This window comes from Aulonocara stuartgranti (assembly GCF_965226115.1).
Source record: "Aulonocara stuartgranti genome assembly, chromosome: 2".
Taxonomy (NCBI): Eukaryota; Metazoa; Chordata; class Actinopteri; order Cichliformes; family Cichlidae; genus Aulonocara; species Aulonocara stuartgranti.
This window is the reverse complement of record NC_138940.1, coordinates 25,060,595-25,085,917: the sequence shown is the minus strand read 5'-3', so window position 1 is coordinate 25,085,917 and position 25,323 is coordinate 25,060,595. Positions and strand designations below refer to the sequence as shown.

At 40.2% G+C, this 25,323-nt stretch overlaps 4 protein-coding genes across 8 annotated transcripts; 1 reads left to right on the top strand and 3 right to left on the bottom strand.

The window, feature by feature from the left end:
• Positions 1 to 5,624: 5,624 nt before the first annotated feature.
• On the bottom strand, positions 5,625 to 7,673 carry foxi3b (forkhead box I3b; the record flags this gene model as incomplete). Its single annotated transcript, XM_082550596.1, has 2 exons — positions 5,625 to 6,960; positions 7,073 to 7,673. 2 exons carry the CDS (start codon positions 7,671 to 7,673, stop codon positions 6,383 to 6,385), a joined length of 1,179 nt encoding a protein of 392 aa, XP_082406722.1. The 3' UTR covers positions 5,625 to 6,382.
• An 837-nt stretch (positions 7,674 to 8,510) lies between these two features.
• syce3 (synaptonemal complex central element protein 3) lies at positions 8,511 to 9,558 on the top strand. Its single transcript, XM_082550609.1, has 3 exons — positions 8,511 to 8,601; positions 8,848 to 8,957; positions 9,095 to 9,558. Exons 2-3 carry the CDS (start codon positions 8,849 to 8,851, stop codon positions 9,277 to 9,279), a joined length of 294 nt encoding a protein of 97 aa, XP_082406735.1. The 5' UTR covers positions 8,511 to 8,601; position 8,848; the 3' UTR covers positions 9,280 to 9,558.
• A 1,780-nt stretch (positions 9,559 to 11,338) lies between these two features.
• lcp2b (lymphocyte cytosolic protein 2b) lies at positions 11,339 to 15,881 on the bottom strand. The gene is made up of 14 exons (XM_082550585.1): positions 15,694 to 15,881; positions 15,333 to 15,395; positions 15,185 to 15,231; positions 14,921 to 14,983; positions 14,783 to 14,817; positions 14,658 to 14,698; positions 13,686 to 13,875; positions 13,016 to 13,117; positions 12,844 to 12,912; positions 12,656 to 12,731; positions 12,479 to 12,557; positions 12,158 to 12,232; positions 11,855 to 12,004; positions 11,339 to 11,683 (listed from the first exon to the last, which is right to left on the bottom strand). The coding sequence occupies exons 1-14, from the start codon at positions 15,769 to 15,771 to the stop codon at positions 11,558 to 11,560; spliced, it is 1,194 nt and encodes a 397-aa protein (XP_082406711.1). The 5' UTR covers positions 15,772 to 15,881; the 3' UTR covers positions 11,339 to 11,557.
• Positions 15,882 to 18,511: 2,630 nt separating this feature from the next.
• On the bottom strand, positions 18,512 to 24,103 carry LOC309713519 (protein Wnt-8a-like). 5 transcript variants are annotated; one of them, XM_082545198.1, is made up of 6 exons: positions 22,679 to 23,015; positions 22,531 to 22,560; positions 20,047 to 20,146; positions 19,435 to 19,560; positions 19,204 to 19,346; positions 18,512 to 19,107 (listed from the first exon to the last, which is right to left on the bottom strand). In XM_082545198.1, the coding sequence occupies exons 1-6, from the start codon at positions 22,895 to 22,897 to the stop codon at positions 18,559 to 18,561; spliced, it is 1,167 nt and encodes a 388-aa protein (XP_082401324.1). In that variant the 5' UTR covers positions 22,898 to 23,015; the 3' UTR covers positions 18,512 to 18,558. The 5 variants fall into 5 exon arrangements, with proteins under 5 accessions (XP_082401324.1, XP_082401322.1, XP_082401323.1 ...); XM_082545196.1 differs by lacking the exons at positions 22,531 to 22,560; positions 22,679 to 23,015 and adding exons at positions 20,286 to 20,319; positions 20,427 to 20,771 and having other exon boundaries at positions 20,047 to 20,176; XM_082545197.1 differs by lacking the exons at positions 18,512 to 19,107; positions 19,204 to 19,346; positions 19,435 to 19,560; positions 20,047 to 20,146 and adding exons at positions 20,792 to 21,706; positions 21,849 to 21,991; positions 22,097 to 22,222; positions 24,094 to 24,103 and having other exon boundaries at positions 22,422 to 22,560; positions 22,679 to 22,712.
• Between the last annotated feature and the right edge of the window lie 1,220 nt (positions 24,104 to 25,323).

Genomic DNA, 25,323 nt, shown 5'->3' with positions numbered 1-25,323 from the left:
AAAGGGGTGCGGTGAAGATCCTTGTTCTTGTCACTGAGGAAGCCACACTCTTATTTTAGTATTTGGTAACTGAAAAAATGTTATACTTAGCATGCTTAAAACTCATCACCATGATTTTAAAGCTTGCTGTAACGTAAAGGAAGTTTACTCCTTGTCAGCTAAAACACCGATAATATATGGAACAGTAGTGAAGTGACACATCTTGAGAACCTAACAGTTTCACTTCAAGAGGGATGAAAAATATCACCCTGTTAGATCTCAAATGAGCTTATAACAAACTGTCAGCCTGCAGGTACAGTCAGTTAATGATTAAAACAAAGCTTTTGTTTTGACAACTTGGGAAAACTGGGGCCAGAGTTTTTTTTAAAAAGAGAGAGACTTGATCTTTGTTTCTGACATAAACCTCAAACTCAAGATTTTGACTTGTTGCTTAGTTTTAAAATGTGAAAAATATTTGCTTGGACTTAAATATTATCAGGAAAACCCCTATCTAACCAGATTGACGTGGTGAAGAACCTTGTTTTTGTCACTGAATTCAGAGGAGTGTGTCATAACACACGGGCTATGAGGGATGCATCAGTCAGATGTTACTAGGCATGCAACGCCAACAGAACATTTCCTGTTATGCAAACAGTAGAACTGACATGTAATCTGCTATAGGTAACCTTCAGCTGCTGTTAGTAACAGGGTTGCTTCATGCTGAAGGCTTTAGGGTTAGACCTGATGCTCTTTACAGTAGAACCACAGAAAAATAAGTGACATTATGTGACCTTATAAAGTTAGATGGGAGTATATCAGAAGGAGAAGAAGCTCAGGTGAAACTGTTATACCTGTCTCTCTCTCATTCACACACCTGTTTCTCCTGACTTTCATTCCTCTTTTCTCAAGTGCATACCGAAACCTCTCCAGGCTCTCTTCCACCTGCTCCCTAATTTCACTACAGATCACAATATTGTCTGCAGACATCCCAGTTCAGTGTCTTGTCCACAAACTCTTCAGCTCACCTTCATCTCTCTTCTGATGTGATATTAAAGGATCCACAATGATCTACCAATAATAATACAAGAAATAGAATAGTTGTCATTACAAAGTTGACTCCCTGGTCACTTTATTATGTACATAATATCTGTTATTAAATTAGTTGATACTAGATGTTTGAGGAGAATCATTAAACTTCTATGAGTTGATATGAAGGTAGCAGTAACTAAAAAAAAGAGTGATTACAAAGAAAGTATTCAGAAGACCATCTCTGAAGACCGTACCAGAGGCCAATCCTGTCAGCTAACAGCCGACAGACGACTGGAAAAATGTTGTCTGGTCTTATGACTCCTGATTTTTGCTGAGATATTTGAGTAGCAGATTCAAAATTTGGCATAAAAATGAAAGCATTGATTCATCCTGCGTTGTATTAATGGTGGTGGTCTAAAGGTGTGTGTATTTTTTTTTGGCATGCTTTGGGCCACTTAGTACTAATTGAGGACTGTTTAAACACTACAGCTTAGCTAAGTATTACTGCCACCACATCTATCCTTTTATGACCACGGTGTACCTGTCGTCAGGTGGCTGCTTCCAGCAGGATGATGCACCATGTCACAAACCTCATATTATCTCATTTCATCAATGGGCTCAAAGGTCTCAACAGTCAGATTTTAATCTCGCAGAGCACCTTTGTGGTAGAGTGGATGTTAAGCTGACAAATCTGAGGAAACTATGTGATGCTACCATGTAAATATGACCATAATATGTGAGGAATGATTTCAGCACCTTGTTAAATCTATGTCACAAAGAATTAAAGTAGGCAAAAAGAGGTCTAATCCCGTACTAGCATGATGCAAATAATTAACAGTTTGGTGAGTATACACAACATAATGAGTATCTGCTAAAACTTTTACAGCAATCCAGCTTATAATTGTCAAAAAACAATTACAATGAAAGTCGATAGTCCTGTCCTCAGGAAACATGGATTCAAAATGATTGATAATGCTTCCAATACACTAGTTCTGATATTAAATTTTTGATTAAAAGGGTTAGACTTACTGACCAAAATACTAATACTGCCATCGCTTAAAAAGACACCTGTGTGGATTTTACTTTTAGATACTTGTTAATTTTATCATTATCACTATCATTAACTAGTCCCATCAGATCAACAGTAAAATGCTCACAAATACTATTGGTCAAAAAAATGGGAATACGGGAAAAAAGGTTACACAAGTTACATAAGATGCTGTTCCAGTTTCTTAGATTACTTATTTAGCTTAGCTGATTTGAGATGTATGTATACACTTTATCCCACTCGTATTTCTTCATCTCCCTCCCTCTCAGCAAAGCCCTGTTCATATCGCCATGTTTACTGCATGTTGACATGGAAAATATTTTAGGGGGAAATAGGAATGATTCATATATACACACCGTCTCACTCCTTTCTGTGTTTGTCTTCAAACTTCACTTTTCCCCAAATCGTGTATATAAACCATGTTTAACAAGTGCAGATCAGTCACTGCTTTATTCTCTGGACTCTGCGACACAGGGATGCAGTACAGGGAAGGAGCTGCTGAAGATTTACACTTTTCTTAGGGACAACTGAAGGAATTTTCCTATGGACTATGGCTCTTGGACCAACCTGCTGAGACTATTTAGACACCTTAAAGTCTCCTGTTCTTTGTGTCATGAGGATCAGTGGCATTTCATTTGTCAACGGTTAATTTTAAAATGTGAAGAATTTTAAACATAAGAGTACTTCATGGACTTGGATCCTGGGATGTAAGACCTCATACAAAGCCAGCTTTTTGAACTGACCTTTGAAAAGCATTAAAAACTAAAAGAGTGCTGAGTGACTTTCAAAACTCGCGTAAACCGATTTCCCTCCTTTCATCACCTGTGGAGTGTGTGGAGGTGTTTACACATAACAGCAAGCTGGTAATACAGTGCTGTGGCCATGGGTATGATGACATTTCTCCAGGCTTGATGTTCTACCGTTTACTAAACAGCTTTGACAGGACATAACTGTTTTAGTAAATACAGAAGGCGCGTGTGGTGTGTCCTTGTGTGTGTTTTGGGTTGCTTTGGTACCACAGCAGTTAGCTTTCTGTTCAGGTAGCAGTTATTCAAGGTGAACTGGTGCATCTGCTCACTTTGGAGGAATAAACATGAGCTCATTCCTGCCAGACCTTATTCTCTATACAGTGAGGTGTGATTTTTCCCCCACCCCTCACACATTTATAATCAGGAGAGTTCAGACAGGAAAGATCTCTCATGCACATCAGCTCTGGTACAATCGTTCTCTGTCTCAGTTTATAATATAAACACTACACACGGGCCATGCGTTCCGTTAGTTTGACAGGTGTGTGGAAGACAGCCACGAGCCAGGCGGCAGGTGGAGATGAGGATTTATAGATTTTAATCGCATCACTCTATTGAGCAATATTTCCACTGCCTAAGGCAAAGAAGGTTCACAGCTCTGTATGATTAATGGATGCTCTACTGGGTATCCCTGAGACACAGAAAAGCTACTGTGCCTCACAATAGATGCAGATTAGTTGTCAATACAAGTGCTTATTGGCTTAATTTTTCACTTTCACTATCATTTTTATAAGGTAAAGACAGAGATTCAAGCACCTCTTAAAAGTTTTTATTTCAGTAGACACGCAGTTTTGGACTCAGCAACAGATAAAGACAGGTGAGAAGAACTGCCAGGAGGGAAATAAAGCATAATTGGATGTTATATCACGTAAGACGAATGCATGATCTGTCCACATAAAGACAATGTTCAGTCTAAATCAATAAACAGAGTAACAGGCAGGGGAAGTTCCAAGATACTGAAACATATTGTGTTATGAGTTTCATTAAAAGAAAATTGACTTTGGTTTCAGAGAAGTCTGTAAGTGAAATCCCTCAGGTTTTACCGTTTATTATTTGAAAGGCTCCACCTGGAATTCCAGATTACACGATTTCCAGCCTTGATGTGATAAACAGTTAAGAATTTGCATCGATTTTGTACTGTCTGCCTAAAATGACAGTTTCCTTTGGAGTCTCCGAAACAAAAGTCCTATAATGTTTCTGTTGGCAAAAGTACTCAGGCTTAATCGACTAGGCAAAAAGGACTTTTACCTGCCAGTACAAAGTCTGCACACGATATGGAGTTGGGGGTGGGGGGAATAAACTAATTGGCTGCATGAACCTTTCAATGTGCCAAAGGATTTAGAGATAGAAGTGTGACATGTTGGAACGCATATGCAGCAATACTGACTATACGTTCCTCCTCTTACCTTTATCTCTGACTTCCGTCTCTTTGTCTTTTTCTGAATCTTCATATACTTGGAAATCATATTGCCTCCGAGAAGACTAATTCCCTGAATGAGTTGAAGAGTTTAGGTTTGGCATAAGGGTGGCTATTTTTCAAACAGTTAAATCAGATATCCTAGCAAGTCTGACACAAGTAATAAAACAAGACTTTATGGCCCATCTGAACGCAACTTCTTTAAAATCAGTTATGCAAATTTTGACAGGTTGACCTCGTACACTTTGTCATTTGTGCCAAGATGTTAAATTTCACCTGATCTGTTTCTGAAAGTGTGTCTTTTCCATGTCTTTTCCATCTTCTTCTTCTTGTTCTTCTTGTTTTTGTGTTTAGCGTAAATGAGTGTCATGCTGCCTTTATTTCAGGGTAAATAAAGGCCCGAGGGTGACATTGATCAAAGAGTTTAGATCGTTTTAAATACCAAAAATCAACAAAAGAACAAATTAAAACAACCAAGACGATAGGCATTGCTTTTAATGTTTTTTTATTATTATTATTGTTAGATGGATTTTTCAAATTTTCACAAATCTAGTATACATGTATACTTTAATAAATTCCAAGTGCTTAAATACAAAATGTAAGCTATCTTGTTATATGGCTGTGCTGGTAAGAAATACTTTGTCAAGATATATAAATCCAATTTCTTGGATAGATCTGACTTTACAAAGTTACATTAAAGTTGCAAATTCAGTTTACACAAGTTTTGTAATAAGTACTATTTCTTTATTAGATGTTATATTTTTTTCTCCAAAATGTATACAACACTTAAATATTTACGCATTTTTGTTTTATTTATTGATGTACAAATAAAAAGCTTATTTATTCTTGGCACTTTGATTTAATTCGTTCTCGTTTATTGTTAGGATTGTTCTCATTTGGTATACAGTTTTGACAGTATTAAAATTCATCGGGTAATAACAAATGCAAACTGGATTGAGCTGCTGTGTTCCATTTAGTTGGTAATTCATGCATCAGCATCTTTACAGCTGTTTTACAGTTGGTCCCCTTTCCCCTAATGAAGCTGCTTGCATCCAGTCAGCAGTATGTGTGCACAGATGGTGTGATAGAGAATGACTTTAATGTTTAGAGTAGGGAAGAGGGACAGCATGGGAATGTGGATTTTCACCGTTTAGGAGAATCAGTTAACTATCCATCACACAAAGATCAGGTTACACCGACATGCAGGTTCCACAGTACTGGTCATCGCTTTTCAGACAGGACTATTTTTTTTTGTCACGAAGTGCTTATCATTTTATTTTTGTCTTTTTTTTGGTAAGTGTTTGTGATTGCCTATGGGTAGTTTATTGACTGGGAAAGTGTAATTTATTTATCTTAAAATAAAAAAATGAAAATAAATAAATAATAAGGAAAATGCAGCTGTAACTCAAACCTTTTATTCATATCAAAATGCAACAAATATAGTACACACCATACATTGCAAATCCATTTTACACAATAAAAGTTGTAGCGACAAACCAACAGCTCATATGTATAAAATTACACAACACATAAACATATTTACAAACTGCAATTACCGTTAAGACTGTAGGTCAATGAGATGCTTTTGTTTTAGCACTATAAAAAAACATGGTATACATTAACATTTTTACTTGTTTTTTACTTTACAGCAATAACTACAGATGTTTTGTAGACAACAGAATAATTTACCTACTCTAAATATGCTGAGCATTGTAATGGCGATACCATCGGAGAATCATAGATAGCAGTGGAATAGCCTGATGTCAGCACTTCAGATCTAGGATCTGCTAATAATGACTCAGATCAGATAGAAACAAGCTTTAGTTAGAATAAAAGCTGACTGAAGATCTGATAGTGAGTCTGGCTGCGGTTTCAGGGAGTGATAACTATAGTCCGCTGCAGCTGACTAAGCTGTTCCTGTGGGAATTAAAGACTTTTTACGCAGCTTTCACACGCTTTGGTGATCTCAACTGTCTCAGTCAGCGCAAACACACTTTGTGTTTGTGTATTTTCTACAACGGACCCTCTCTTAGAAAAAAAAATAACCAGATGGATTTCCCATCAAGAGTCTCTTCAAACACCTTCTCCCCCATCAACGTCTTATTAAACCTCTGTGCCCTCACGATGATAGATGACACCTGTAGAACTCAGTGTAGGGTAAAAATGACTGTTGGAGCCATTGTACTGATTCAGAATGGGGCTAGTGTAACCTAACGAGGAGTGGCTGGGTGAAGAGGAGAGTGCGGGTGGAGCTGGAACTTGTGGTACCCACTCTGAACCACTGGAGTTGGCCGAATAGGTACTAAAGCTTCCTGGCTGTGTGGGTCTATGTGGCCCATCTAAAGGAACGTTCATCTGCAGCGGCCTGCTCAACCCACTACCTCCCACCTCATTTGTTCCCCCATTGGAGACTCCAGACATTTCAGATAAGAAGCTGCTCAGGCACGGCCCGGGAACTGACAGTGAAGGTGAAGGAATCCTGTCCGTTGCGGGCGACATGTTTAGGCTGGGGTTGCTGGAGTGTTTAGGACTGGCCCTCTCACTGTCACCTGATTCTGGAGGCCCTGAACTGCCATCTCCACTGGACAGAGAATCAGACTTTCTCTTTCTTTTGCGGCGGAAGTTTCCATTGTCGAACATCTTTTCACAGTTTGGGTCAAGTGTCCAGTAGTTGCCCTTACCTAAATTATCAAGGAAGAAAATAAGACTTTTAGAATGGAAGAGACGTAAATAGATTCCATTAAAGTAATTCAAAGCACAACCATAACTATGCAAAATGCAAAAATTACATACCTGGGTCATCCTCATCTCTTGGCACTTTTTTGAAGCAGTCATTAAGGGACAGGTTGTGTCTGATAGAGTTCTGCCAGCCCGCTTTGCTCTTGTTGTAGAAAGGGAAATTATCAGCGACGTACTGATAAATTTGACTCAGCGTCAGTCTCTTGTCTGGTGCTCCATGGATAGCCATAGCGATGAGAGCAGAGTAGGAGTAAGGGGGGCGTACCAGCTTCATCAAATCTTCTTGTGAAGGGAGGGAGAACCAGCTCAGTTCCCCTCCTGGACCGCCAGCACCAGGTGGACCCAGGTAAGGCCTCTGCATGCCATAGTGCTGAGGAACAAACGGAGGGCCGGGATTACCTGGCGGGCCGGTGGTAGCCAGGTACGGCGATGTGTTGATCCCAGAGCTGTTAAACCATAGGTAAGGGTTTGAGGAGGAGCTGGTGTAGTCACTTATCTCATAGGTGGTAGGAGTAGTGCGCTGAGGACTTGGCAGTGAAGGAGGAGGGTAGTAACAGTCGCCGTACATGCTGAGTTCAGGGGGCTCCTGGCCGAGGCTCGGAAACTGCGGGCCACATCGAGGAGGAGACTGACTCTGGGCCTCAAATGAAGACATTGTCAAGTTTCTTCTCACTTCTCTGTCTCTTCTTAATTCTTTGCCTTTGATGGGTTTTCTTCTCAAGACTTCTCAGACTCTTTCTCTCCACTCCAAAAGTCCTGCTCTTTCTCTTTACTCTTGTCTTTGTCCTTGCTTGTATGTCAAGATGTCACCTGGCACACTTTTATCTTTTCCTCTGGAAACGCCCCCCTCTATTTTGATTGGCTGTTTTTTCAGGTGAGCTCTTTTTTTTTTCCTGTTGTCAGCTAGTTGACTACTTGAGTGGAAAAATAATTTTCCACTCATGGTGTTTGTCCACCATTTGTCATATTTTTTGGATATTACAAGGATACTATTAAGTTTAACCTATGGCAGACAATTTTGTTAACACCCTGGTTTATGATTTCTTTTTAATCTTTACAAACATTTCATGTCAAACATATAAAAGTAGACTACTTGAGTAAACGATCTGATTCAAAAATCCTTAAGAAATAGCCTTAAGGAAACAGTATATTGTTCATGAACAAAACAATATATTACATCAATATATATATTGTTACACAACAAACAGGAAAAGTACTCACTTAATACTTGCCTCCAGCAGTAATGAGGAAAATGGACTGTAAGCAGATTCAGTTTATATAACTCTAGGGGGACGAGATTACCTCCTTGAAATAATATAGGCTTCCATTGCTGAATCCAAATGACCATTTATGATAATATAAAGAATACAGTCACCTACACTCTATTCGCATGATAGCAGGTTTTGTTACAATAGGTTTATTCAATTCATGTGTTAAAATAGTGCATTACTGTGTAGGATATTAAAACCTCATCACAGTTCAAAGTGAGCGTTTGTGACATGACAATGCGCATGCTTATTTTTTGCTTTCTAACATTAGCGCGAGACCCTTATTTTCCAAAGCAGCCGACAAACTTTCCTAAGGTAAGTTTATAAGTTTTGAACATTACCTTCAGACCCCGGCGAGAAAACTCAAGTTTACTAGCCTGCCTCGACAAATGTTACAACATCTTAGTTTTAGAAGTCTACTTTGCTAACTTTTTTTCTGCCCTAACATCACTTTGCTAACAGTAACAGGCTCGTTCCTAGCGTTAGCTAACGTTAGCTATTTTCATGCGGAGGTGTTTGTAAAGGGAGACGTGATAAAATAAATAATACGTGTGCAATCAGGATGGCCGATTCGTCCACTCGCTCCGAGCTTCCACGCATCAGCGACGACGACATGCTGGCGATGAACAAGGAATTGGAGAGGATGATTGAAGACGTTGAGAGTATGTCAGGTATGGGACGTTAACGGTATTGTGGCATATTTAGAGAGGTCAATATGAGCTCAGATAGCTTGGGCGTGAAGCTTAGGTAACTAAAATAAATGTCTGAAACATGCGATGTCACTCTCTTCTTATCTGTCTGCCCGCAGCGCACCTGACCTGGATGGCCTATGATATGGTGGCGTTGCGGACTAGTCCGGAGCTGGGAGTCTCTATGCAAAAGCTGAAGGAAGCTTATCTCAAATGTAGAGCTGCTGTTTGCGGAGACCCTGACCAGGAGTCACAGATTGACAAATCTGCTGAGACTGCTGTCACAACACTTTCTCAGATGTGATGCTTATAAGAGTTTTGAGTTCACAAGTAGGCACTAGAATTAACAAGTTTTAACTTTTAAATGTTAACATTGAAATCCCAGCGGATCTGTTTGTTTTTGGTAGCTGGAGGTGGGCATTCATGCCTTGTTTAGTTCTGACTACTTGCACTAAAACAGTATTTTGATGGTTAATTATTCATTTGAATGGACTGTAATGTTTGTTTTCTCACTATTAAACTGCCCTGGTCTGTGTAATTTTTTTAGAAAGATTTTTTAAGTAAATTAATTAAATAAATTAATAAAAATTGAAATAAAAATGTGTTCTGTCATTTTTTTCTTTGTTTTTTGGAGCCCTACCCTAAATGTAAACAGTAAAATATGTGTTTTAGTTTTACTGTTATGGATGACTTTTAGCTGAAATACAACATTGCCATTCATGATTGTCTGTCACATTTGATTTACCTTGTGTATGCTGATAGGTGACTGACTGTTTTTTGTGTGTATGAACTTCATTTTCAGATGGAGAACACAAAGAAGGTTGAAGAAGAAGCTACCTCTAACACCTGCATTGACCTGGTGAACATAATGAGAGAGCTAGATTCCCTTTCAAGCGCCTTGGATCGTCTGGCACGTATGTTTGACTCCCTTACTTGGTACTTCAAAAATGTCAGAAAACAATCATTTTTGCCACTAACGTGAAGTTGCTGATCAATTTGCAAATATGCAAAGCAGATGATGAAACTCCTCTCCCAGATGTGAAATGTGATAACTACAAGGGCATTATGGGCTGGCTCAGCCTTGCTTGTCGGTGTCAGTGGTGCAGATCTGCGTGATACTACATGATGTCTGTCAAACTGTGCTCTGCTGATTGGTAGATAGGAGTAACTGAAGGGTTTTACACGTGGTTGTCCATCAAGCTCTTTGATGTGAGGCATGCAGCTACCTTTTTTTTTTTTTTTTTGCCACGGGGGACAGCTTTGTGCAACAACTGTCAGATCAGTGTGACTTTCTTATCTGCTCACTTAAATATCTAAAAGCCTGGACCCAAATATATATATATATATCTATATATATATAGATATAGATATATATATGTTTAATCTAAAATTATGTTTTGATATAGTACATTTTTGCAATGAATTAAGTTATCCCCAACAACAAATCATACGAGGTGTACTCAAGTTAATGTAAAAGTGTTTTAGGTATAATATTTTTGGACGCTTAAGTGGAAAACATTATTTCACTTCTAAATAAATGCAAAGGCTCGATTAATGTTCATTATATATTTCTTTAATTGTAAAATAGTCACACCAATAGTTGTTATCTTTTTACCAAGCTTATTGTTGATGGTCTTGTAGCCCATAACAGCCTTGTACAAATCTACAGTGTTGTCCCTGATGTCCTCTGACAGTTCTTTGGTCTCTATTTTGGTGGAAGAAATTAATTCTGTAGACAGGTGTGCTTAATATACATAATGAGTTGAGCTCAGGAGTATCTATAATTGTTTGACTGATTAAGTGTCACATGGGGACAACCTGAGTTCTGGCTGATTGTATGGGATCAAATACATATCTCACTCAGTTTTTGGTCTATATCTTTTGACTTATTTGAGCTGCCCTGCTAAGTCCTGATGTACTAAATAAAGGACAAATGTGTCCATCAGCACATCTCTCAGATTCAACTAATTTGGCTTGCATTACATTGCTATGTAAATCTAGGACACAAAAACATATGTTGTTGTCAGTCACACTGAATTAGTAGTGCTGTTTGAAATAGCAAGACAAACGAGAAAGCAACCTAATATGTCAGTACATGTTTTGTGTTTCGGTTTTAAATTCAGACTGTGTGGTTTTAAAGTGTAATAATATTTGATAGATCTGACACAGCTGTGAAACAAGATATTTGCTTTCTGCCGGCAGTGCGAACCAATCAGAGACAATGTGATCTGATCGTTTGTGTTGGCCACCCTGACAAGTTGGCGTCTCTAAAAATCCAAGAGGCAGTTAAGCAGCAGTCCTCAGAGGTGTGAATAAAGGAGGTAATGCTGTGCTCCTTTGTGAACAAACCATGACACATGTAAGAAAAAAAAATCTCTTTGTGTTTACTAAAAATACAAGTGAGAGCAGCACAAAGATGAATTGCATAACAATGACCTTTGAGAGTGAAAATTGTGACATTTGCTTTACATGTTCTTAAAAAGATTTTGAATAGGCCACGCATGCATGCATGCACACAGATTAGCATATATGAGCACAGAGAAAGGTGCGAACACGCACATTAAAACTGTTGTCAGTGCTGGTCAATGTCCCGTAGGGTGCAGCAGACAACTCTGGGGGTGCTCTTCATGACTCTGGTCTGTGGCATCAATGAGCTGCAGCGGGGTGTGTGTGTGATGGTTAATCAGCTCCTTCACCCCAGGGAAACTCTGAAGCACAAACAGCACACACAAAAAATGACGGGGACCTAATGATGCAGTGCAGCACAACTTAGCATCACACATTCCCCGAGGCGTGCCGCAAGATGTGAATAGTTTACTTTAAGCGAGCATGTTGATTTTTTTTTTTGTAACATTACGCTGTCATTGCTTCCAGTTTACCTTGGTGTTTTTGAGGCCACTGCCGAGAGTGTAGCCATTGCCTTGGTGACGGATCTTAATGTTGTAAACCTTGTCTTGATACAGCAGCATCAGGGTGAAGGGGTGCTCGACTGAGCCGTTAGAGCTGTCCCTCACCACAAAGGCACCATCCTTAAAGATACATACATGTAAATACACAAACCCATACATTCACATTATGCATCCAGTAACATTTCAGATGTGTGTGTGTGTGTGTGTGTGTGTGTGTGTGTGTGTGTGTGTGTTTTTCTGTCTGCTTTAGAATGAGAAGGTGCAACATCTGACCTTGTTGACCTCCCGAAGAGCAGCCTCAGCTTGGTGTCTTGTCAACTTTCCTCCATACCAACTCGAATCCAAGCCCTGAGCGCACCATGATAGAACAGTCAGTGTAAGTGTAGCGCTATCACAGACAGTTCCAGTTAGACTAGTTAATAAAAGGCAGTGTATAAGATATAAGCATCTCTGTTGTTCTTTCTCTTTGTACAGCATTGTGATCTGCTGTTTCCTTTCTGAAAGTGCTCATGATCTATAAATAAAACCTTAATTGGACCATTGGGTTTTCTCACATTTGTATAAATAACTTAACGCACTTTTTTTTTTTAATACCTTTTTTAGTCTTGGTGTCGAATTGTATTCTTCTGTAGATTGTGTCACTCCTGAAGGTTCTGGAATTAATTTACTTGGCCTGAAAGAGGAGAGATTCAACACACACAATTATTAAATAGTTGCATTGAATTAAAGTGAACGTCTTTTTATGCTCATAAATTGTTCAGGCTGTTCTACCTATTGGACACATCAGTAGGCACAGGCACCTTTGGATGATGAGGTTTGCTGATAGTATCTTTTACAGCACTGCCCTCTTGTGGACATTGTTGATGGTGTGAAATAGAAATGATAAACATTGTAACAACAGTGTAACACTTTTGTAGGACACCTGCTATAACTATTCCAGCATGTTGTAGGTTGCATACTTATTTTTGGAATGTCTTTTTGGGATGATCCAGGCTTCTTGCTCCGGTCTAAGTGCACACTTGCAGGAACTTATAAATAAAAAAAAAAAAAGGAAATCTTTCAATGAAATGGGCGTACAACACTCATCATAACTGGTAAATTCAGCTTTTTGATTCAACACATTTTTGTTACCTGCTGGTTTTAACGGTCTTTGGAGGATGTGATCCCCCCTTGGGGTTGATGGCAGTGGAGGTTTGAAGGTTCTTTGAGAGAATGGTGGATCAGGAAGAGGTTCTGTGCACATGTTATCATACATTCAGGACACATTAATGCCAGTTCTGGTTTCAAAGCATACTAGGTAAAGGAGGAGCAGGAGAATTAGCTACTTCCAAAAAATATAATAAATAAATAGTCAAACCTTAGAAGAAATTGTACAGTGTAGGTAGGCATAACATGCTGCATAAAATTCTCATCACAGAAACCTGTAGCAGAGCTACATTTTCAGTGCTACAGCCTCAAAAAAAGCTGCATAATAATGTTAGCAAACCGCAAATTTGAAGTCATTCCTCTTTTTACCAGTGAGTCACACTAGTCAAAGCAAATGTCACTGATTGGTGCCACAGTCTTGAGTCAGCCTGGGGGTAAAGTGTCTATTTTGTTTGGCTTGAAATTAGTCTTTGTTTTTGTCAGTCTTGTCTCAGACTAATCTCTGAGCAAAAATAGGGCTGCTCTACCCATACAGACAGGTCTAATATAGTCTAGTATCTCTGTGAAAGTGTCCCCAATTCATATAGGCACTGAGATGCTTACATATATAACTGCATTTCTTTATACAGTATTATTCTGAATTGCTCTCCTTTACCTCTTTGACAGTCTGGAGGTTTTGGCCCTCGGGGGGGTCTTGGAGGCTTCGCTAGGTCTCCAGCAGCAGGCTGCTTGTACTTTGCTTCACTTGTCTTGTCCTGTCCTGGTTGTTGCTCAACTACACTGCAGTTGTAATTCTCTGCTTCGTGTTCTGGACCCTCATAGATTGGATCATCGCTCTCATTGTCCTTACCGCAGCCCGGACATGTGATACAAGCAGAGCGCATGAGTGCAACTCATGACAAAAGCAACTTTTTAAAAAAATTTCACATGACGTATTAGGTGCGTAATTAAGCTGTTAGGTGCATACGTACAATTGCTTGTTAAAACAAATATCAACTTGGTAATCACGTTTACGGCAGTGCATTTAGGCATGCAAACATCTTGAAAGCCACCTGCTGAATGTGGCATGATTGTTATCGCCTTGTCTGAATATTTCAGAAACTGATGAACCCCTGGGTTTTTCCCTCACATAGATAAAGGATTTACAGAAAATGGTCAGAAAAAGAGAAAATATGCAGTAAGTGGAATGTCCGAGTTCAAAATGGTAACTAACTCAGCAGTAATTCGATACAACCAAGTTATGCAAAAGAGCATCCCTGAACACACAACACATTGAAGCAGATGGGCTGCAGGAGAAGAAGACGACTCCTGTCAACTAAGAACAGGAAACTGAGGCAACAGTTCACACATGGTCATCAAAGTCAGGCAGTAGAAGATTTGAAAAACATCTAGTCGAGTTTGGCTGCTGCACCACGTCACAAAGCTCAGATCCTCTCAAACTCAACGATTAGAATCAGAACCAACAACTGCAAAATGCCATCGTGTAAACATGGACTAAAATCTCTGAGGAATGTTTCCAGCACTTTGATGCACGCTGTGCCACAAATATTAAGTGATTCTGAAAGCAAAAGGGGGTCCAACAAGCAAGCAAGGGGTGCCTAATGAAGTGGCTAGTGTATTTACTTACGAACTCATCAGATTCCCAAACGTCTACTTCTTGTACAAATACTGTAGTGAAATAAATTGTAAAAAGAGGACAGTGAAGCCTTACGAAAGATGGTAGCACAATGTTACAGACACGGTTAAACTGACCTTTATCTTGTTTCGGATACTTCAGCGGTTTTGATCTGGACAAAAAAATAAAACAGACAGGTTTTTTTTTATGTTCGGTGAGCAACTGTTTTAGAGTCAGCTGAAGATATAAATAGTGTATGTAGTTTACGCTCTTACTTGTGACTAGTAGCCTTCTTGCGCTCTTCTTTGTTGATTTCAGTTTGTATCTTAGTAATTACTCTATAAAGGTGCAGCACAGAGACAAGTAAAATATTATCAAAGATGGTAAGTATCATTATATTATTTATTAATTTAGGGTCCAAAATACTTAATACAAAAAAACATGCAACCAATCAATATAATGAACCTTTTCATGTTTTCAGAGATATTAATTGTTGGGTAATTTGTCAGTGTAAGAAATACACTTTCAGTTAGACTCACGGGACAAAGAGGCAGGGGAACACTTGCAGATCACACTCTGTCATATTCTACATGACATGGATTTGGAGATCATGAAAGTCAGATTTATTGTGATTTCAGAATAATAAAAAAAGAAATGTTACACACACACACACACACACACGCTTACCATAAACTGTGCTCCATCTATGCTGCTCTTTGTCACTACTCTGTCACAGCCTGGCAGTTTAAGCTGAGAGGAGAGTGAAGCTTTGAGCACATTTAAACCATGCAAGTTTTCTTGTATGTTTGGTGTTTCCTTAAATTAGCGTGAAATGCTACTTTTTAGATAAGGTGTTACCAACTAAAACAAGGCATGAATGAAAAAGCAGGAAATATATCTTTTTCTTGGTTAAAAAGTGAGCTTTTGTTTTTGCAAATTATGCAGTCGCGCTTATCAGATGTTCATAAATAATGTTAATCAAGAGACTACAGTACATGGAAGGTATAAACATCTCTACTTTCACCTTCAAACTAGTTTTAATACTCACCTTCCGCATGTAGTCCGCTAGAGTTTGGGCATTCCATCCCATCACCTCTGCTTTTGAGGGAACGTTAGAAAAATTCATTCTTGTCTGTTGTGAATGATAACTTACACTTGATAACACAGTGACTTTACTTGCCAGCCATCATCTTACTCATCACTGTGAAATGATCGGTCTAAAATTACCCCTGCTTAAGCACACTTTAAGAATGCGTGTGTTTTTTTTTTATACTCTCTCACCTATTGTGTAAGAGAGTAAAAGGCTTCTGTGGTCAGAAAGCTATGAATAGAGCATGCATGCACTGCAAATGGTCGATCTGTAAACACAGAGGCTGTTGATTTCATTTCTAACACATGGTTAAGTCTGCTCAAAGTTGATTGTCAATTTTTAATGGACAGCAGACAGCAGACTATATATATATAGTCTATATATAGTCTATATATAGTCTATATATATATATATATATATATATATATATATATATATATATATATATATATATATATATATATATACACACACACACACACACACACACACACACACACACACACACACACACACACACACTTTTATTACCATTCTACCTTTTAGTCTTATTGTTGGTTGTGTTCGGTCTTTTTTCCCACCTGCAGCTTGTGTGAGACCTCTTGGTATCTCACACCCTGGTGATAGAGGAGGGCAGCAATGAGAAGGGGTGATCAATCACGCTCTGACCCCCCTGAGCCACTCTGGGAGAATACACAAGTTCCCCTGGGGGGTCCTTGTGGCAGAACCCCCTACCTCTGTTTTCTTCTTTTATCCTGAATTGGAAACATACCCCTGTGACATGTAACTGCCACCAAATGTGGTATAAATAATAAAAAGTGATGGGTCAATGTAAGTTCTTCCTTAAAAAAAAAATTCCTTTACTGAGTCTAAAATGTTTGAAATGCTAAAATCATAAAACTCCTGAAAGATAAATAAATGCAGTTTAGTGGGTGAAAAAAATGTCAAATGCAGGGTCTGCTCAGGGGCATCTCACTTGTAGAGTAAATCCAAGCACAGCTGAGCATCATATGGGAACAATATGGCACCAGTAATGTATTCACTGGAGAGTAGAGATAAAGCGTGAGGGCCTCCAGTGGGGCAAAACCTTCATTAACGCACAGCAGGACAGCATGGGAAATACGGGACATCCCTAGAGGGGAAACAGACAAATGGGAAGTGTGGGAGGGAGCGTTTCAGGTCGGTGAGAGTGTTATTTGTTTGCTTCTGCAGCCAGGAATTTAACTTGATGTTATGCTTCTTTGATCCTTGGTTGTGTTAGAACCCAATTTTGTCCCCAAACAGTACATACGCTAACAGTAGTCTGTTTATTTGTAGAGTTGTGTAACTATTTGCCACAGTGTTTGTGTTTAGATTTAATATGACATGCCTAATTTCACATTGCAAACATGGTTGAAAACTGAAAAAGTGAAATGCATTCGCTGTTTTGCCCCAGGTCTCGGGGCTTTATGATGTAGAGACACCAGATAGTCTGATAATTCATGTCAGAATTTCTCACTTATCTCTGTGTTTTTACAGAGCGTTCTCACTCCCGAGGCGTAACATGTCGACGTTTTGTCACGTCCCGCGGCGTTCCTGAGGAACGCGAAAGGAGACCTTCAGCGTTCTTATGGTACGCGGTGGGTTATGGCTGGAATCCAGTGCAATGACGCTCCCGCGGTAATAGACGTTCCTGCCCTGTATTCCAGCCCTAAACCTAACCTTATCCCTAGCCCTAACCATAACCTTATTCCAGACCGTAACCAGGACTTTAATGATGTTAAATAGCGTGTTTCTAAGCGATTTGAAGAAAAAGAGCGAACATGTGTAGGTTCAGTCCAGACGGTTCTCATATTTCCTCTTTTTCCGAGGTCGTCATTTAGGAACGTGGTGGGTAGCCGAAAACGTAATATGGTGACGATTTGTCACCTAGCGTAAAATGTTACGCTTTGGGAGTGAGAACGGGTTGGGTTTTTATTGGTGCAACAGTAACTGTTCTGTAAAGATAAGTGAAACAGACCTGTCACCAGACCCATAACTGTTAACATTCCCTCCCCCTACGCCTTCCCCTCCAGCCATGGGCCCCCTGAAGAAGGTAATATCCATGCCATCAGTCATTTAGTGGAATCAGTGGCAGATTTATGACACATCCAGCTGAGAGGCAAGGTTTTGGAGATACAGGGGGTACAGGAGAGAAAAACTGACATGCCAGCAGAGATAGATCTAATACTAATACCTAATTACTTGCAGATGATAAGATTAGAAATCATCTTGCTTTTCAGGGGAAAAAAGTGAGTCATGCTTTTATATAAGTGTCTGATTGCATATACAAGATTCATGTAACAGCGAATAAACACCAGGCTTTAGCTTTAATGTGTTGAGACACATTTGCATTCCATTTGGAATGCGACAAAGACTAGCGTGGGCAATGGTGTCGCCGATTACCAACCAAACACTGTAACTTGAATGGTGGAAGCGCTTCCCTAATTTGTCTTTCAAAGGCTCTTTGCTCTTTGAATAAAAATCAATCCACATTGACATCAAAGTGGTGGCGGATAAACGCTGGATCGACACCTCGGTGTGGCGTAAACTGCACGATGTTATCCCTGTAATCCCCCTTTTAAAATGCATGCAGTTGATTCTTATTATGTGCGTGCGCGGTGTCAGAAACTGTGGTGGCCCTCTTCTAGAGAAAAACTGAAATTGTAGATACAAATATTTAGAAGGTTTTTTTTTTTTACATTTTTATTTTAATTACAGCATTCTTAATAAATAGACACTAGGATATCATACACGAAAGAGGGGGGAAAGTGCAAACAGACAAATCCATAAACGCAGTCGTTTTCATTTGGGTCCACGATCTCTTCGTTTTCCATCCCCACCGTCCTTCCTGCCGCACACGTGTTTGACTGTAACGTGGGCGCAGTCCTCGCAGTGCACCTTACAGCACCAGTGGAATTTGCAGTTACAGCTACTCATCACCTCCGTGCGCTTTTCTTCCACTCCCAGGCCGCATTCGTGACACAGCCTGCGGCAGCTCCTTCTTTCCCCTTGCGTCAAGCCCTGTCCGTGCAGCAGACACTCCCTGCCCTCCGTGCCGTGCGCCCCCAAGCTGGCGTTCTTCCTGCAGTAGTCTGGAGAGTCCTGTAGGTAGATGAGCTCTGACTGTGCGATGCTGCCGAGCGCGTCCATGATGGCACCTTGGATATCCGCGCTGTTACCGGCGTTCATGCGCTTTTGGTCGATGTCCAGCTTTTCAGCGTGAATGTACTTGATCCTCAAGTAATTGCCCACGGCTCTGAAATCGGACAGCTGTGTCCAGCAGGTTTTGACACTGCAGCTCTCAGACATTCCGTGGCATCTGCAGATACGCGTCATTGTGTCTTTCACGGCCTGTTGGAAACAAGGTTCTGTTAACGGCTGCTGATGCCTTAGCGCTGAGTGATGAAGGGTTAGTAAAGAAGTGCGTGTCGTTTGAAAACAACTCACCAATCGGCCAGCCGCGTTGTTGTGGAGGTTGACAGCAGCCCTAGAGTCCTGACCCGTCTCTTCCGCATCCACGTACTCTTTGGAAATCCTCTCTCCAAACTCCACGTTAGCACTGCAGCCACCCCACAACCATCCGCGACCGCCTGCACGACACAGTTTTGAATACTTAAAGATCATTAATTAAGAACTTGCATGTTGACAAATGGCGCTGTAACTCGTACGTTGACTCACCAAGCTTTCCGTTCTTTGAACCATCGCAGCCACAGTTTTCGAGTTCGCCAAGACTGCAGTTCCTGGTCAGAGTGTACATGACCCCTGCTGAACTGATAGCATGAACGAAAGCCGTTTCTCTGGTGGCTGAATGAGAGGAAACATACAAGGTCTACTGCCACAGCCTCTTATAGGAGAATACATAACCAGCATTGACTAATAACGTGTAGAATGTTGCATTGTTTTTATTATAACTCTGTGATAATCAAGGCCACACTACAAAGGTACAAAGAAAAATAAAGTGGTATAAAGGTCAACATGTCCAAAGGTCACCAACTAAATCAGCATCAAAAACATGAAAAATAGATCCACATCCATGGGTGTGCGTGTGCATATTCAAGCACGGGTAAAAGAGTATTTTAAAGGCAGGTCTGGCCAGGGGCGTAGCAGAGATTGCAACAAGTCTAACAATAGTTCTGTAAAGATATTTTAATTGATTTAATTGCTTTAATTAACACATAAAAAGCATAGAAACACTGGAAATTACTTTTTGCCAGGAAAATCTGGGAAAACCAATCATTTGGTTGGAAATGCCGAATAAAACTTGAGGCTCAATAGAGAAACAATAACTACCTCGTTTCAGTCCTTTAAGCTGGGTTGCGCTGTCGGGGCAGTTCCATCTATCCCAGGCAAACTGGCGTTTGCACTCCTGGACGCCAGTCTGTGTGCCCACCTGCACGCTCTTTGCGTAGGTGAGATAGTCCTGCAGAAGAGGCAGTGACAGTCTGTCCTTTATTTTGTTTTTATTACATTTGAAATGTGGAAAAAAATGTTTCCACAATAAAAGCAATCAAATATATATGTATATATACCTTTGACCCCGTCATCAGAAAATTGCTTGCGACCCTGAGAACAATAATAATAATGATAATAATAATAATAAAAGTCATATAATTCTGTCTTCTGTTCACTTATTTTAAAGCATGCATGCAACTAGTGTATACATGTCTTACCAAGCGTATCCAGGATTGATTCTACACGAAACAAACAGCAGCCAAAAAATTGATTGCGCCATCTTCACCTATCCCGTTGTCGTTATCCTGCTTATAGAGATGTAGGTATTTTGACCCCGTGTGCTGCAGCTTTGTCCTTTACTTGACTGAGGACCAAATAAGTCTTCTTCTTTGTCTTGAGACCCGAGAAAGCTGATTGGGTGACTGGTTCAGGAGACGCCTATTCGCACTTCAAAGGTTGGCATTAGGAAGTAATTTATTTACCTACCAAAGACTGTATGACACCAAGGCACCCGCATATAAGACTAAAAGACTCAGAATTTTACCACCGACAAACTGGGAGGCAGTTACGTGTATTGTATAAAAATATTTATTATTTTAAATAATTATTAGGTAGACTTTTAAATATTAAACCAATTTCAGTAGTCACACGTGATAAACAGCGAACAAACATCCTCGGAACTCCCAAGTTCCCAACACTGCTACTGTTGCTCCAATGCTTGGAGATTTTGGTCCACAAGACAAAATTTGACCTATACACACTCCATTCAAAACTAAAGGGGGGAAAGGTGCTTTAAAGGACTTTAGCTAAAAAATGTAAATAACATTCATGTGATGCAGAATAATTTCTCATGTAGTTCGTAAATATAAAACTGGTTAATATGATGAAAATCATATTTATCGAATAATGTGAAGAGTTCAAATTTTGCAAGAGATCCCAGTCATTGTTGATGCGCACTGTTCCTGCCTTTTTTGTTCTTTTTCCTCCCACTTTTGTGCGCGCAAAAGTATTTGGCTACAACTCGCTTGCATTTTTCACACTTAACTGTGCAACACCAGTGAAATTTGCAGTTGCAGCTGGTGAAAACCTCTGTGCGCTTCTTCACCACTTTTAGGTCGCATTCATTGCACAATCTGCGGCAGCTATTTTTCTCCCACTCGGACATGTTCTTGTCCTCCTTAAAGCACTCCCGTCCCTCTGTACCGTGGAGTCCGAGGGTCTGGTTCTTGACGCAGTAATTTGGAGAACTCTCCAGGTAAATGAGTTCCCTTGTAGCGACGCTCAAAAAAGTGTGCGTGACTGCGTCTCGGTTGTCCGCGCTGTTCCCTGCTCTCGCCGCTTTCTTGTCCATTTCCAGTTCCTTTGCATGTTTGTACTTCATCTTCAAGTAGTTGCCCACTTCTCTGAAATCGGCCATCTGCATCCAGCAGGTTTGGATGGTGCAGCTTCCAGATACTCCGTGACATTTGCAGGCTTTCCTCATGGTTGCTTTGATTGCCTGTCGAGAGCACAAACGTTTTACCAAAAAATAAACAGAAAGCCAAACAAAAACAACGATCTCGTTTTTCATTTATTACGCTGTGTCAGAACACTATTGACATAAAAAAAAAACCGTCAATAATATTAAGATCAAATCTTACCAGTCTGCCTGCCTTGTTGTTATGCAAGTTGACCGCTGCGCGCGAGTCATGCCCATCTTCCAGCGCGTCCACAAACTGTTTGGAGATCTTCTCCCCAAAAGCAACATTGTCACTGCATCCTCCCCAAATCCACCCTACACCGCCTGAGACAAAATAGCACATGACGTTATTTCGCTGTAGGAATACAAGCCAATTTAGAAATCGCTTACTGTAACCGCGGATAGAATGCTCATGGAATACATGTTTACCCGGCTGTCCAATTTTGGAGTCATCGCAGCCGCAGTTGTCAAAGTCCCCAGCCGTACAGTTCTTGGTGAGCGTGTACATCACTCCGGCAGCGCTGATGGCATGGACGAAAGAAGTTTCCCTTGTGGCTAAAATAAATAACAAACAAAGAAATCCGGATTTTTTTACTTGGATATCCAGTTTGGCACGAATAATGCGTAACTGATGAGTTCTAGTTTTGTGCGTGAAAAGCACTTTACGCACAGGCGCTTCAAGATTGCTCTCAAAAAAAGCGCACGACCTCACTAATTTTAGTTGCCATAGATTTGATTCAAAAAGAGTTCTTACCACTCCGCATGCCGTTGTGTGGGGACAAAGAAAGCGTGTTCTCTGGACAGTTCCACTTCTCCAAAGCGAACTGGCGTTTACACTCTTGTATCCCACTCTGTGCGCCCACTCGCACGCTGCTGGCATAGGTCAGATAGGCCTTGGATGAGAAAGGAAAGGAAGTTATGAATATTAATGTTAGTGCTAATTACATAGAATTTGGCTGGAAGGAACAGCTTTTACGCAACACTCATTCTTAAAATCTTAAATGGTATTACCTTAGGTCCAGTCATCAAGAAATTATTCATGGTCCTGTAGAGGGGAAAAAAGATAGCTATGTTAAACCTGTAAGTTATTTTACCAATTGCAAACCCATAGAAACTATAGCATTTAAAACTTTCTTTACGAGAGAAAAAAAGGACATACCAAGCAGATGACAGCTGAAAAAGACAACACAGGAACAGAACCAAGACTGCAGAGAAATTCAGTGGTTGCATAGCGTGTGTATTCCAAGCAGAGGCTAGTGTGACGTATTCCAGATGTGAGCGCCAAGAAAAGAAGGAGGCGACTGAAGTTTGTCGCCCTACTCGGCGCTCATGATATTTATATGGTCGTGCCCCCTTTGACAGACAGATTTGTCCAGCAAGTAACATTTTACTGTGAAATGCGTCAACGACATTGGCTGGGGCTTCCCATGGACAAATAGGAATTGTCGGTGCATAAGTGCACTTCAAAGAAGCAACGCAGACGAATTCACCTGTTGTTCCCAGGCTCTGATGCTAATTATAAAAACAAAGTATATGCATGGATTTAAAGTATATGTATGTGTGTCAGTATATGTGAATCCATATGAGCACTACGTATAGAATAATTAAAACCATCTTCTAATAATCCCCCGGATTTGGAGACATTTAAGAATAAAATTATTATTTTTGACTAATAGAAGATCATTATTCACACAAAAAGTAATCTCTGTATGGGTTCATTGTGGTGATTATTGTTCATCTTTATGTGCACACAAATCGAAGATAGCTTAGCTAAAAGATAATATAAATAAAATCACTTGAAACATTCGGGAGATGGCACCAGTATCCCATGGGGACACTGGGTACTACAAAGCCTTACAGCTTTTCAGGAGTGACAGTATATAGTCATGTAAATACCGCCTCACACATCGGCGAAATTGGCACCGTTGTGATAATAGGATAATAGATGTTTCCCTGGGAAACAACTTGGTGCGAAAACAGTCTGGGATTTACACGAGTAAAGACACATAAGACACGTAAGGGCTATGACAATTAAAATGTAGCATTGCAAGGTCATTTTATTTCATAATATGTTTAGTTTGACTTTTGATAAAATATTAAAAAACTGTAAGTTATATGCAGGTTTAAGCATTGGATGATCCTTTCAGGCTGATCACGTTTAATCCCGCTGATTCGCTTTCTCGCTTTAGCCCACATAATCATGTCCCTCATCAAGGAATCATCACCACCAGTTTCTGTCTTTTCATACTTTTACTTGCGACTTGGACAGCGGACTTGTCAGATCCCCTTTAAGCCACTCAAAATCCCTTAAAACAATAATTCACTCAGCCTGCACAAAAAGCGGAGAGGTGTAGATAATCCCCACTAATTAGATATCAGCTAAGGTCGTGACTGAAACCCCCCACCCCACCCCCGGTCTGACTTACTCTCAAAAAGTTGAGAATAGTAGAGAACAGCTTAAGCCAATAGAGAACCTTTAACGATATTAATGGATTTACTGATAGAAACAATCAATCTGGACGTGTCTACATGACGACATAAGTATCGAAACTCTCAGGACTACAGATCAGGACAAAACACCGGGCTTATTGGGTGACATTTTAAACGAATGTTGCAAGGAGCACATAGAAAATTTCTTTTTTTTTTTTTTACCCACCACCTTACACACTTTGGGAGTGAGAACGTGTTGCACACACGTACCCTTTTAAGTAATTGACAGTGGTGAAGTGAATATGCATTAGTAAAACTGAGCTAAAATAAATTTCGGACACAGGAGACCAGTGAGAGTTGGTGAATGGCTTGCAGTGTGAAGTACGAGAAGTGGGTCTATCAGAACTCGGGAGGTGAGAGGTTTGACAGGCGGAGGCAGGGTGACAGGAGCAACACCCGCAGGCGGAGATTTGGGGTTATAAATCACTGATATTGAGTTTAGGGTGGGTTTACTGGTCATTTTAGGTGTCACCGTAATGTTTACTGAATAATTCTGAACATCAATTTAGAAGTCAGAACATAGCTGTAACCAGTGCCTTTTACAGGAATATGGGGAATGAAATTATTTTTCACACCATACTCAGGTTCACGTTTTTTTTCTTCCAACGCAGGTGATGCAATCAAATTTAACAATACAAATCATTACGTGCTATTGTAACGGTCCCCACCCCCACCCCCATAGAGCTATTTCTGTCAACTGCTCCATTTAACTTTAATATTTAAAATGACACAATCATTTCAACAGGACAAAATGCTGTCAGTTAAAACAATACACTACGACTGTGGATACATTAACCGTCAGCTTTGTTGACTGACTTCTTCTCCAATTTTAGTTGATTCACCGAGCTCAGCAGCAGACGTCAGGCGTTTAAGAGTCTATAAATATGTGAAAAGGCTGGTGTCTTTTATAGAATCATGGTTTGGAAGTCCTAACTTGTGGATGGTGGTCAGGTTAGGGATGATCTTTGGACACAGGAGTATGGCTGTACCGCTATATTAATGCGTCACACTCCTGCGTGTATCATTAAGTGCAAGGGCAACAAAACTTCATAGCAGGGTTTTCTAAGTGAGGCATGTCCCATACAGCAGTCCAAGAGCATAACTGCAATTCAACAAAGTTGAAATGGAAGCTGCAGATCTCACCATAGCAGGGAATTCTGACGTTG